This window comes from Oreochromis niloticus, linkage group LG3 (assembly GCF_001858045.2).
Source record: "Oreochromis niloticus isolate F11D_XX linkage group LG3, O_niloticus_UMD_NMBU, whole genome shotgun sequence".
Lineage (NCBI taxonomy): Eukaryota > Metazoa > Chordata > Actinopteri > Cichliformes > Cichlidae > Oreochromis > Oreochromis niloticus.
The window spans coordinates 35,021,013-35,034,787 of record NC_031967.2 but is presented as its reverse complement, the minus strand read 5'-3'; the positions used below and the strand labels follow the sequence as shown (position 1 = coordinate 35,034,787).

Sequence of the window (13,775 nt, the reverse complement as noted above, 5' to 3'; positions counted from 1 at the left end):
TCAGATGCAGTGTGGCATCAAAACACTGAAGAAGTATAAGGCATTTCATTTACACAAAATGACCGATCTTATCATTAGAGATTTACAAAGAAGAGGCATAATTGTTTTAAACACGAAAAATAGATCAAACCTACAAACACAACTGAAGAGTAAAAGGGAAAGGTCTGTTTTAAACTCCAAACATAAACGGGCTATATTTACTTTTAATCACTCATCACTGGCACCTGTTTTGTAAGTTATTTTAAACCTTGTGCTGGCCAACAGACAGATAAAGAGGTGATATGTACGAATCACCCCTGGGATAATAAATTTGGGATTGTCATACTAAGTTTGGTTAGATGGAGCTGCACATTCTCACAGTAGAGATGTGGCCAGTGGACCCCTCAGTGGGTTATTTTTGGATTACTTCACTCGATCAAGATGTCAGGCCAGTTAGAGTTCTTTCGGAAGGGAAGGGGCAGGAACTAAAGAATCAGGTCTTCCCCTCATTGTGGTTTTTATTCTGCCAAATTCCCACCCATTCACTATCTGTTGTGCTGAAAGATGAATGGATCCATAAATCAGCCACTCAAATTACAGTGGAACTTGACTGTGTCTCAGCTCTCAGCATAAATCCATTATCGTTGTACTGAGTATTTGTTTTCTAATGAGCTTGGAAGAAAAGTGATTGTTCGTCTTTAAGTTTCTTGAAGACGTTTCCCCTCTCATCTTCAGCTACCCACTACTGATCATGTGCCTCACCACATGAGCCAAAGTGTGAAAAAAAGGCATGGGTCATGAGTCTTCCAATGAAACCATTGTGAGACCTTGCTACACCCTGTTGGTGTTGTAAACCACCTCCTCTGTTCAAAGATGGCCATTCACAGTGGGGATAGATAGCCTCTTAAGGGACAATTCCCACTACAGTTTAAATACCATTTGGTTTTAGAACTGAAGGAGTTTCTCGGATGAGACACGAAACATCTTCAAGAAACTTAAAGTAGTCAAGTCGCTTTTTGTTTCGTAGCTGGATAGAGTACCATGACCTGGATGACTGAGAACCTAAACAGAGCATTTGTTTTGTTTTGTTGTTGGTGATTTTCTATTCACCTGGACTTAATGTGTGAAGTACATATTTGTCCTTTTAGGGTGTATTTCCTATATATTTGCTTTACCACTTTCCTTTGATCTCTCTAGGCTGTACAACTTTGCTTGACAATGTTGTACAGTAACAAAAATAACCACCAAGGTTGTGGAATAAATGTTGCAAGATGTCAGAAAATGACTGTGAATGGGGAAACAGGGAGACTAACAATTTATTAGAGACTAGGCACAGGTGCCACACCGTTAGGGTCATGTGGTCATAAGTCAGAGCAGTAATTCAGTCCTTGAAGTCTATAACAGATGGATATCACCAAATACTGGGTTTCCTTCTTTGAGATGCTCTGCCAGATAATACATCTCTTTATTGGAGACTTTGGCAATGGCATGCATGCCTCCTCAAGAGTGTTCTTGCTTTGGTCAGATGTAAGGAAGAGGTTTTTTTTTGTTTGTTTGTTTTTTGTTAACGAAGGAACGAACGAACTTTTCTTGGTTGTTGCTGAACTGGTTAATGCATTCCTAATTTTTAAGAATTTACCAGTCCTAAAGTTTTCTCTCTCTTTCTGATATGTTTATTTGTTTTTTCAGCCTAATGGTGGCTGACATATTAATGCTGTCATTTCTTTGATCCTCATAGTGAGACTTCCAGGGAAAACGTACTTGGAATCAACTCCAGCTGTGTCTTTAAAGATGTTATTTTGTAAATAACACAGTTGTGTTTAAGATCCATCTCCTTGTCTCTTGTGTGTGTCTCTTTCAGGTTTCTGGGGGAGTGTCGGCTCGCTCTTAGAGATGTGCTCAACTCTCCCAATTTCGCCGCCACCTTCACCGTCTCCTTGCTGGACACCAAGAGGAACAACACAGGGGTGAGCACACGGAACTGCACTGACTGATTAATCTGCAGCCTAACTGCGTCATGAGTCGGATTATAAATCACTCCAAGTTTCCTCTTTTGAGCTTAAAATAAAGTGAGCAACATTTCTGAATCATAGTTGATTTGTTATTTCCTGAATAAAAAAAAAGAAGAAACATAAACACAAAAATATCTCTCCACAACAAATAAAATGAACTATAAATAATTGCAGTTGATTTTATTAGATGGGTTTTTTGCTGATCTGCTGACTAAGGCTGATCAGGTCTGCAATGTCAAGAAAAATGGTCGACAGGTGGTTAGTAAGTGCTGCTGGGGAAATCCAACATAGATTTTCTGTATCACCCTGAATATGTTTATATTTCTTGTACTTTTTTGTTGGAAAATATGAACCCATGAGCTCAAAATTAGGCAAAAGTCTTGCTGGAAGCAAGAGATGTTCTTTATGTTTTTCATGTTTTTCAGTTTGTTCCAAGTATGTGATCAGCACTATTTATCTTATATCAGCAAGGTTATGTCAAATTGAATTAAATCTAATAAGCACTGGTACCACACTGCCACAAAGTCCTAGCTTGCATGTTCTCCCCATTCTGCATGTATTCTCTGAGGGTCCTTATGGCAGCTGGGATATTGAATACTAGGTGGTTTTTTATTGTTCATTGTTCATTGAAAAGACACCTGGAATACAGTATCTATCAATGGCTAGTATTACTGGAGCCTTTTTTTAAAAATTAAAAAAGAAAATTTCTAATGATGAGAAACCTTTAGCAGCTGATGCTTATTCAGTGATGAAATGCTTGATTTTCCCTTTCCTCTAATTATGCAACATTGCTCTATGGAGACCCACATTGACATAATACAAGCATAGCCTAGATAACCAGTTGTCACAGTGACAGGTCTAACCCAACCCCAACTAAAATAAAATTGTTCAGTAGTTTTAGTTTCCAAAAGAGCTCAAACTCAAATTGGTCTTTAAGCAGAAGATGCAGAAGTATAAGATGTGGGCAGGCACACACACACGCACACCATCCCCATCCTTGCTTCCTGAAGCCAAAACAAAGTTTTCCTGTCACTGTCAGACTGGACCTGATTGATGCCACATACATGTGCCCACACCCACACACACTGTATGGTATGTACAATGTGTGATTTATCAGGTTTTTTCTTCATTAGTCATACAAAAAAAAAAAGCAAACTCTGTTATAAACAAAAATAAAACTAATATTATTTCTTCAAAGATTTCTAGATTATTTCTTGATGCATTTGACCTTACAACAGTTTGCTTCCACAAACCAAATCTTTCACAGATTCAGTGAGATAGATCCAAGAAATCAAGAAAAACATGTCAAGATATTCACATTCTTAACATCTACTCCATAGAAACTGTAGTCTGACCAGAGCTGGACACGCCGAGTCTGATGAGTTTGTTTACAGAAACATAACAGCTTATCACTTAAGCTGCTTTTTCCTGTTGAAGGAAACAGTAGAAGCCACCCCTGCTACCACAGGGTAACTCATCTTGATTACAGTGTGCAGGAAACAGGTCTTTTAAGGTAGTGGTGAGGTTAAATGCCACTTTGACTTTGGGTAGAGAACTATAAGTGAAGAACCGTGGGCTCGTCCAGGATTTAAACCAGGGACAACTTGCACTTTTATCTTATGTTGGGCAGAACAGTGAAACAGTCCCTTCTGCCAGTGTTCAGAAGTTTAACTACACATTTAATCCCTGAGATATCTTATATACAAAAATAGAGTACTATTTCAACAGAAATTTTAAGAATTAAATGTGTTAAACTACAGAAATCTATAACTTAATTACTTTGGTGAAATACGAATGGATACAGGGGAGGTCTTATCAGTAGGAAAAGCTGTAACTTATGCAAATAAACAATTAAACTATACAATTACACAATTAAAAGTCCAAATATTATGTTATCCTTCACATTTTCCGAAGCAATCCAGTGTCCCAGACTGGAGTCTTTGCCAGGCCAATTCTGGTCATGTTTGACACCCCTGCCCTAGACCAATTAGCCACATGTTTTATGCATAATTTGTCCTAAGGTGTATGATGAAGTGAAATTCCCTGAATTTAATTCAAACCAATTTGTAGGGTGCAAAAAAACAAATAAAATTGCTAAAAAGTGCTAGAAATTGCAGTTCCTCAAAAGGCCTGAAGAGGCACTAAAAATAAGTTAAGCTCAAACTTAAGAGCATTAGTCACAGCCTGGTATAAATAACTGTTTTGGCTTCTTTGGATAGTTTCCACCATCAAAACAACGGAACACGGAGTGAATCGCTTTTATAACTCAGTCTTGCATCAGTTTTAGTAAATCTGAAGGTAGGATGGCTAACTCTTACTCTAAGCCTAACCTTAATTTAAGGATGAGACAGGTGAATAGCATGGGAAGCATAAAGGCCATTGCAGTTAAGTTACTTATCAAGTACCATCCGCTGACCTGCTCTTCCATTGTCCTTTTACTGTACTTTCTCCAGAGACATGTGTCCTGTGTTCACTTCCTCTTTGTCTTCTTATGTGTGACTAGTTCCAGCTGAGTGTGCACCTGTTCTCCACCCTCTCGTTATCCTGCCTGTCTATTTAAGTCCTCAGTCTTCCCCTGTTTGTTGTTGCGTCCTCCACATTTGCTGTGTGTTCTTGCGTGAGCACCATGATCTCTAGCCATGTCATGAAATGACAAGTGCAAGACTTTCAGTTCAAGTTTATTTTTTGTTTTCTTTTAGCGTTCATGTACCAAGTGTTAGTTTGTGTTCTCCAGCAATAAAGCTGCCACCTTTAGTTAAGCATTTTGTCTCCAAGCCCTGCGTTTGGGTCCTACATTCTGCCTGCCACACAGCCAAACATGACAGATCTTCTACAAATTGTGTTTTCTGCCTCCCATAGGCCACGCTGACCCTGCAAGTTTCCTACCTCCCTCCTCCAGGATCCGCTCCGATGTTTCAACCTCCTCCCCAGCTGGAGCCTCAGCCTCATAACAACCCTAGTGTGGAGCTGGACACAGTCACAAGTAACCTCAGCATGTCATGTAGTGAAACAATAAATACAGTGGTGTGAAAAAGAGTTTACCCTTACCAGATGCTGTGTTACTTTTACAGCAGATGTAATGACACACACACCTTTCATAAAGCTCAACTTTTTCTTGTCAGTCCACACAGTATTTTTCCAAAAGTCTTGGGGATCATCAAGATGTTTTCTGGCAAACTGAGATGAGACTTTGTTCCTTTTGCTCAGCAGTGGCACTGACCTTAACTAAGGCAAGTGAGGCCTGCAGTTCTTTGGATGTTGTTCTGAGGTCTTTTGTGACCTCTTGGATGAGCCATCGCTGTGCTCTTGGGGTAATTTTGGTCATCTGACCACTCCTGGGAAGGGTCAACACTGTTTCAGGTTTTCTCCATTTGCGGGTAATGTCTCTCACTGTGGTTCACTTGAGTCCCAAAGCTATAAAAATGCTTTATAACCTTTTCCAGACTGAGAGATCTCACTTACTTTGTTTCTCATTTGCTCCTGAATTTCCTTGGATAGTGGCTCAATGTCTGGCTTTTGAGAATCTTTTGGTCTACTCCACTTTGTCAGGCAGGTCCTATTTAAGTGATTTCTTCAATCACGTTTTCACACAGGACCATGTAGGTTTGGAGGTTTTTTTCCCCCCTTAATAATAAACACCTTCATTTAGAAACTGAACTGCATTTTGTGTTTGCTTGTGTTATCTTTATCAAATATTTAAACTTGTTTGTTGATCTGACACATTAATGTGTAAAAAACATACAAAGAAACTGGAAGAGTACAAACACTTTTTCACACCACTGTATGTTTTTTCCCTTCTTCTGTCTCCATTTGCCCAACCCAGTGTCTCAATTTTGTCAGTTTACCCCAAGATTTATTTCCTGGGACTACTTTCTGTGCAGTGATCTCTCTGGATACTTTGGGTGAGGAAGATACGGAGAGTATGATGATGCTTGAGCCCACAGAGGACCAGGGAGCAGACGATGGACGCTCCATGGTGATAATTGGTCCTCAGGGGCCCCCGGGCCAGGAATCCCCCACCGCCCAGACGCCCAAGCGCTCACCGCCATCCTACCACACCCAAGGAGGGCTGAGGAAGAGGAGGAGAGGAGCCAGCAGTCACCCCAAACCGCTACCCAACAAACCACAGGATCTGCAGGTTAGTTAGAATATTTAAAAAATACACATTAAAGGAATACTTACACTCCATGCATGTTACTGTCCACGCGTGTCCTTGTCCAGATTCGTGTGCGGGTCATTGAAGGACGACAGTTACCGGGCATCAACATTAAACCTGTTGTTAAGATAGCAGTTGCCGGGCAGTCCAAGAGGACCCGAATCAGAAAGGGAAACAACCCAGTCTTTGATGAGGTAAATAAATCTTTTTGCCAGTATGCTTGTCTTGATAACTTTCTTTTTTTGCACTGTACTGCTTTTTATTAAAACTTTACATGTTGCTTTTTACTCAAACTTCAACTTGCATTTATTTCTCTCCACAGACTTTCTTCTTGAACTTCTTCGAGACGCCCTCAGACTTGTTTGACGAACCCATTTTCATCACTGTGAGTGTGACGTTTTTCCTCTTTTTTTATTTGTTTACTTTGAGTAAATCAAGCATGTAGGAGAAATTCAACACTATCAGCGTTTCTTATTTTTCTCAGAGTTATGATCTTTCTCTTTTTCAGGTATGTGACTCTCGTTCACTTAGAACTGACGCCGTGATCGGTGAATTCAAGGTAAACTGGCAGGTTTAGAGCTTTAACTTTAGTCTATGAATATTGGACTGCTGTGTACTGTGATAAATTGGGAGGGGAGGCATGCGATTTGGAAATCAGAAGAACTCAAACATGTGTTCTGTTTTCCACAGATGGATGTGGGCACCATCTACAATGAGCACAGTGAGTATATGTTTGTATGATATGTAAATTATGTCCGATTGATGGTCTGATGACATTTTTCATTAACTTAACTTTTAGCCATTTTGGTCAGGCAGCTAGCACTCTCACCTCACCTCACAGCAGAAGGGTTCCTGGGCTTGTCCCCTGACTTTTTGCCCTGTGATAACTGGGATAGGCTCCAGCATTCCTATGACCCTGAATTGGATACGTGGTTACGAAAAAGGATGAGTGAAGAGCTGTTCTCACACATTGGCACTACTGCTGTTCTATACAACAACCTGGCAGATGAACACTTGACAAATGTTAAAACGGTCTTTAACCTGCCAGGTCCAAAGTCTTTGTGATGTCAGAGTGAGTCAGGGTGCAAATGCAGTTAACTGTCCAGTGTATTCAACACTTGCAAGTCAGAGTCTTGTGTGCTGTCTCCTGCCTGTGTCCATTTAGCTAAACCACACATGGAGTATTTCCAGGTATGAAAATGTTTCTGAACCATTAGATGATGTCACCCACTGGTTTTCTTAACCACTTTTTGAATCCTCTGTGTTAATTGTTTTTGCTGCTGCAATGCTGTTTTTTTGGACCAGAAATAACCATATCTGGATAAGAAGGTGGAGTGCTAAGTTATCGGCTAAAGCTAGCAAGCTTGGATGGAGAGCTGTATTCATAGACCTCACGAGCTGTAACATCTCACTTTGAGGGGTCCAGCAAACATTTATACAAGTGTTAAGAGAACAAAAAGCAGGCTGGTTTGAGATAAGAAATCAAAACATATTTGAATGTGTTATTATTCACAGTCAGGACAGTCAAAGTTAAAATCTTTGAAGATATATTCATATCAGTGATACTGATGTGTTAAAATCCATTAAGTCTGTCAAACAATGATGCTTACTGCTAAATAGGAATCCAGGGTGATGATTATACATAATATTTAGAAAATCAAGACCACTTTTTGGTCCATGCCAATCAGAAAGGCATGTTTTGTTTTGTCACATGCCCCACGGGTTGCAGCTTGGTGTCATTATGTCCTGCTTTGTGTGAGAAAGGATAACCTTGAAAAGTTTCTCCAGACGTGTGTCAAAGCTGCTTTTGTTTATCCTGAATTTACAAGCTCCTGGCTTTAAACCTCTCTCTTCCTCCCCTCGTTTCAGGGCACTGCTTCTTGAGGAAATGGCTTCTGCTTTGTGACCCTGACGACCTCTCTGCTGGGGTCAAAGGTTACCTGAAGGTCAGCTTGTTTGTCTTAGCAGCTGGAGATGAGCCACCGGTGAGTTTCATGGTCTTTTGCAAGATAGTCCTACAAGGCCATTTATGAGGTCAATCAAGAAACATGAGTTGTTCTGTTTTTACATGGTTGTGCTTTTTCTGTGCAACTCATTATCACAAGTGAGTATTTGTACTTTAATGTGATTGCAGGCTGATAAACGTGAGTGTGTGGAGGATAAAGAGGATATAGAATCAAACCTGTTGAGGCCTGCAGGTCTGTCTCTGAGAGGAGCCTCGTTCAACCTGAGGATCTTCAGAGCTGAAGACCTGCCACAGAGTGAGCCTCTGTTGTTATTCTATGCACATTTGATAAGCTTGAAAAAATATATAGAGAGAGAGATTCCTAATATGCTTCTCTGTCTGAAGTGGACGATGCCTTCATGGATGGGATGAGGCAGATTCTTGGGTTTGATAGCAACAGGAAGAATCTGGTGGATCCCCTGGTGGAGATTCACTTTGCTGGCAAAACGGTGCATATGACTTTATAAAAGTTCATTACATTGACTTAAATGATTGTTAGTCAACAACAAAATAAAATAAAACTGAAAAGCTAATACATTTTTAGCTAATAAAAACAAATGTTGATTGTCAGGTCTGCACTAAGACTTTGGAGAAGAATGCCAATCCACAGTGGAACCAGAGCCTGGCCATGCCAGTCCGAGTAAGAAATAAAGACAGACAATTCTTGTGCCAAGAAGTTGTATTTATATTGTCACTAGAAAGTACATGTTTTTTTTCCTTTCTTCTTTCCAGTTTCCTTCCATGTGTGAGAAGATGAGGATCAGAATTCTGGACTGGTGATTTCCAGCTAAAATCTCCCTTTCTCACATTTGTTCATCAAACTTAGCATCATTATCAATATTAATTTGACCTCTTTATAAGATGGGACTGTTGTGGAGGCCCACACCAAAAAAACAGGGGTGGGCAGTTAATTTTCCACATGAGGAACTGGGACTGTTGTGGAGTGCCACACCAATAAGCTGAACTCAGTTGTGCTCAATATTAACTTTATCTCTTTATAAGCTTCGGTGTGGCCCACCACAACAGTCCTAGTATTTCATGTAGCCCCTTAGAAAAATGAATTATCCCACCCCGCACTAGTGTATAAGATACATTTTGACCTATGTCATTTTGACCTATGCGCTTTGCATCCTTCTATGACTTTCTCATTTTAGGGATAGAGCCAGTCACAACGACGTTATCGGCACCACCCACCTCTGTATGTCCAAGATCTCCGCCCCCGGAGGAGAGATAGATGGTGAGTAACAAGTCGCAACCTGTCTGAACTAGACTCTACCTGACCAGATCAGATTAGGCTGGTTCAGGCTGGATTTGAACTGCACCAGAGTGTTGAAACTTGCCTGGTTTGATAACTGACATCCAGTGATAATCACACTGTTTGAAGTGTTTAACATCACTCTGCCTGAAAGCAGTTAGCATTAGCTTAGGGAAAATGCCCAACCTGTTTTAGAGATATTTTCAGCGAGGTTTCAGCTGATCATACAGGTCAAAATAAGGTTTTTATCAACTGTGGCTCAATTTTATTCTTGAGCCACAAAACTATAAAAACCTTAGTTCTGTCTTCTATTTATATAAATATGTGTAATTTGACTGGTTTAAACATGAGTGAAACAGCACTTTCTACACTGGCAGGATACCAGTTAAACTGTTTCCTAAAAACAGCTGCAGCCTGCTTCATTTTGTTTCATGGATTATCCTTGTGCTAGTTATTACCAAACAGACCTACAGTGGTTGCTGCGGTAAAGTTTCTGGGGAGGTGTATGACAGACTACAGTGAAGTTCTACACCCTACAGGGTAAAAGTGAACACAGTACTATAGACCAAACACTGAGCTTTATTCGGTTTATTTTTTTAACACATCAGCTCAGGAAATGTCTCAGTTTGATCGGTGTGGTTGATACTCCCTGCAAACACTTAAGCTATTAACTTAGTACCCTCAGGAGCTGCAGCCTGAATCAGCAGATGCATGTATTAGACTTTAAACAACTTCTGACATGGTGTGTGTGCAATGTTTACACCATTCGCTCACACGTTTATTTGAACCTGAACAATTAGACGTGATAACTGTTTGTCTCAGGTGCTGCTGTCTGTGTTCACAACAGACTTTTCCACTCTCTCTGATGACATTTTTTGCTAACCTTGTTGACTGTGTGCTCCGACAGCAGTTCTACTGGATAAGTTGTTTTTGAATAAGCAAAACCATCCTTGCAAGTGGTGCATATTATAGGATTTCCCTTCCCACTTTGTTGTGCACACAACACAATCAGTATTACTGACACTATTAAAACTGAGATTTTGACTGTGTTGAAGGAATGCCTTCAAGTGTGTGCAGCTTTGAAATACACCACTTTAACTGAATGCATCACTTTATAGTTTATGGCTTTGCTAGTGTGTTAGTTTTCATCAGGATCTCATGAACGTGCTGTCTTTACCGTTGGAGTGACTTCCAAATGTGCACATCTCAGTTAATGTCTTTGTTTTAGCCTTTGAAAACTTGAACTGTAAAGTTTTGAAACACCAAATGAACCCATGGTTTGTGCATAAAATGCATGGATGTTTCTTCACTGACATGCATGAAGACTAACTCGGTAATGTTTGTGTGGTAAACACTGACACTGCTTGAGTTTTCAGTCTTTGACGACCCTGGTTGCAAAAAAAGGGAAGATGCATGAGCTTTGCTCACTGCTTGTGATAAATGTGAGTTCTTCTTTGTCTGGAATACAAGAATAATAATGAGCCATTTTAACCAGACCATGATAAGGAAACATCAGAAAGAAGTAATATAACATTCCTCACCAACCGGCCTCAATCAGTCTGACTCCCGCCTCTCCCCTCCACTGTCACTCGGCATTGGATCACCCCAGGGCTGCATTCTCAGCCCTCTACTATACGCCTTGTACACATGTGACTGTACACCAACCCACCCAACCAGCATCATCGTCAAGTATGATGATTACACCACTGTTGGTTGGGCTCCTCTCTGAAGGAGATGAGACAGCGTACAGAGCAGAGGTAGAGAACTTGTCCTGCTGGGACTGTATGCTTCTCTGAGCCATGGTCTGAGTAACCTTCATCACTCAGGCCACTCACATACGGACTATATACTCATATCAAGTATTTTTGCACTACTTCGAAGCACTTTGCAACATGTTCTCTAAAGTGTTTTATATACATTTCTCTTGTCTTGTATATATCCCCGTACATATTTCTCATGTTTGCTTTTTATTCCTGCTGTCTACCATTTATATTTATTATTTAGTGTGGAGCACCCACAATTTCATTGTACATGTACATTGACAATAAAGGGCTATTATGTTCTATTCTATTTTATTCTATTTTATCAGTGCAGTAAGCTGTGTCACTGTCCCAGAAGTATTGCAGTACTCAAGAAAAATCTATGTTGTATTTTGTGGTGCTGCAAAAAAGACCTTTTTTCATCCACTACATCCCTCCTGACACCTGGTTTGAAAAAAACAAGTTGGCAAGAGCAAAAATGTTTAACTTTAGGCTTCAAAAGAGGACTTAACGATACATGGTGGCTGTGTACATCTTTAATAACCACCCATGGTTAAAAGTGGTTCACTCACCTTCATGTTTTTCATCAGCTTTTTTCCTCCTTTCATTATCTTCTGTTGCCAATAACTGTGAGTGATTTCCTGTTTCATGTTGTAAGGCCATCAACCAGATTTCCCTCCAAATCTGACTCACACATAGTGTTGATGCCGCTTCTGGCAGCAAGGGTCTAACTTATCAAAATTTTTATGTGGTAAAAATAACAATAATCAGGGACAAAAATATTTAATCTTTCATAGACTTTCTAAAATTTTTCTAAAAGTATTTTATATTAAGTACCTTTTTCTGCCATTACTCGGTTGCCCACCTTGTTTAAAGTCACCTACTTCAAACAAGCTAAGCTGAAGTGTTTGCATGTCGTGTTTGGGCTTTGAGTTTGAGTGGCGTTCAAAAGACATCTGTTTCCTCTTTTTCTGTGATTCTGAACCATCCTTCCTCTCTACGCATTCAGATGACTTGACTCCACGGAGCGTCCACTCTGGCAGTACGTCCACCATCCTCTCTGTACTGTAACGCTTTTGTGTGCAAGAGTTGGGCAGTCATTTGCACTGTCTCACTTCACTGTTGTGATGTTCTCTTCTCTAAACTCAAATCTCAAATCATGGCTAAACTTTGGAGAAATCTAGAAAATATCTAATCACTTTAATTGTATTTAATCATACCTTCTTGATTCTAATCATAGTTCTGCATCTTACCCCTCCATAATAAAACATTATGTCCTTTTTTTGTCCCCACAGTGGATGACAGTCTTGGTTTCCTGCCAACGTTTGGTCCGTGTTTTGTAAACCTATACGGCAGCCCCAGAGAGTTCACCGCCTTCAATGACCCCCATGAGGCTCTTAACTTGGGAAAAGTAACCTATTTATCTTTGTTAATGAGTTCATGATCTCCGTGGCTAGTTTCAAGTCCTTTTGAATTCAATATCATGTTCATTTTGTAAACTATGGACCCATTTGGAGCACAAAAAAGAGAATTAGACAGGGTATGCTTTTGGGCAGGCCCAGTCTGTATCAGATGAGCACACAGTGTCCCTTGGTTTTAAAATATCAAGATGGGCTTGGATCAGAACATTCAGCTCAAGGCTTCATTAGGAATGATGTCACAGTGGCTGTGCCCATGCTTTACAGTATATGCAGGCTGTGGAGGTGTATTTGTTTAAAGGTTATCTATGGTTATCTACACAGACGGGGTTTGTAATGACAAACTTTGACAGTGCCAGCGTCTGTCCCTTTTTTCTGTCCATCAGGGGGAGGGCGTGGCATACCGAGGCCGGGTTTTACTGGAACTTACCACGAAACTGGTGGACAAGCCGGAGCAAAAAACTGAAGACATACCCTCAGATGATCTTTTGGTGGTGGAGGTGAGAGATTAGGACCTGATTCCAGATAGAAAGATAGGTGGATAAATAGACAGATACACTGATCCCTCTTTTCACCCCCCCCTTGCCATCATGCAGAAGTTTCTCAGGAAGAGGAAGTTCTCGCTCTTCGTTGCGTTTTACTCGGCCACACTCCTCCAGGACGTCGACGACGCCATCCAGTTTGAAGTCAGCATCGGCAACTACGGCAACAAGTTCGACTACACCTGCCTTCCTCTGGCCTCCACTACTCAGTTTAGCAGGGCAGTGTTTGATGGTGAGTCAGCGGTCAAAGGTCAGGCTGGAATCGGTGTGACAGTCAGAAGGATAACATTCAAAATATAACTTTATGTACTAATATAAGCAATGATCAGTATCAAATTTCGACGGATCTGCAGTTCAGATGATTAAAAATGTGAATTTTTACAACGCAGATTAATTCATGCAGATTGTGATTTAAAAACTGGGATTTAATTGTTTTTACAGGACTGTCTCTGTTCTTATTGCCTATGTAAATGTGTGTGTGTGCATATTTTTCAGGTTGCCACTACTACTACCTCCCATGGGGAAATGTTAAGCCGGTGGTTGTTCTCTCTTCGGAGTGGGAGGACATCAAGCCAAGGATCGAGGCTCTCAACATGTTGCTGGCTGTCACAGACAGGCTGGTGTGTGCCCGAATGTGTCTTCATCTGT

General features: G+C 40.5%; 1 protein-coding gene across 10 annotated transcripts in view; it reads left to right on the top strand.

The window, feature by feature from the left end:
- dysf (dysferlin, limb girdle muscular dystrophy 2B (autosomal recessive)) overlaps positions 1 to 13,775 on the top strand; it is a 102,754-nt gene that overhangs the window by 18,713 nt on the left and 70,266 nt on the right. For 5 of the 10 annotated variants that reach the window (XM_025904449.1, XM_019354591.2, XM_013265416.3 and 2 more), the window contains exons 4-21: positions 1,841 to 1,946; positions 4,851 to 4,974; positions 5,873 to 6,129; positions 6,213 to 6,341; positions 6,470 to 6,532; positions 6,656 to 6,706; positions 6,838 to 6,868; positions 8,017 to 8,132; positions 8,282 to 8,408; positions 8,498 to 8,601; positions 8,724 to 8,792; positions 8,885 to 8,928; positions 9,307 to 9,389; positions 12,177 to 12,209; positions 12,463 to 12,578; positions 12,972 to 13,085; positions 13,182 to 13,359; positions 13,623 to 13,747. In XM_025904449.1, coding sequence (XP_025760234.1) covers positions 1,841 to 1,946; positions 4,851 to 4,974; positions 5,873 to 6,129; positions 6,213 to 6,341; positions 6,470 to 6,532; positions 6,656 to 6,706; positions 6,838 to 6,868; positions 8,017 to 8,132; positions 8,282 to 8,408; positions 8,498 to 8,601; positions 8,724 to 8,792; positions 8,885 to 8,928; positions 9,307 to 9,389; positions 12,177 to 12,209; positions 12,463 to 12,578; positions 12,972 to 13,085; positions 13,182 to 13,359; positions 13,623 to 13,747 — 1,870 coding nt within the window. The remainder of the gene's footprint in view (positions 1 to 1,840; positions 1,947 to 4,850; positions 4,975 to 5,872; positions 6,130 to 6,212; positions 6,342 to 6,469; positions 6,533 to 6,655; positions 6,707 to 6,837; positions 6,869 to 8,016; positions 8,133 to 8,281; positions 8,409 to 8,497; positions 8,602 to 8,723; positions 8,793 to 8,884; positions 8,929 to 9,306; positions 9,390 to 12,176; positions 12,210 to 12,462; positions 12,579 to 12,971; positions 13,086 to 13,181; positions 13,360 to 13,622; positions 13,748 to 13,775) is intronic. The other 5 variants (XM_019354595.2, XM_019354593.2, XM_019354590.2 and 2 more) reach the window with 1 other exon arrangement.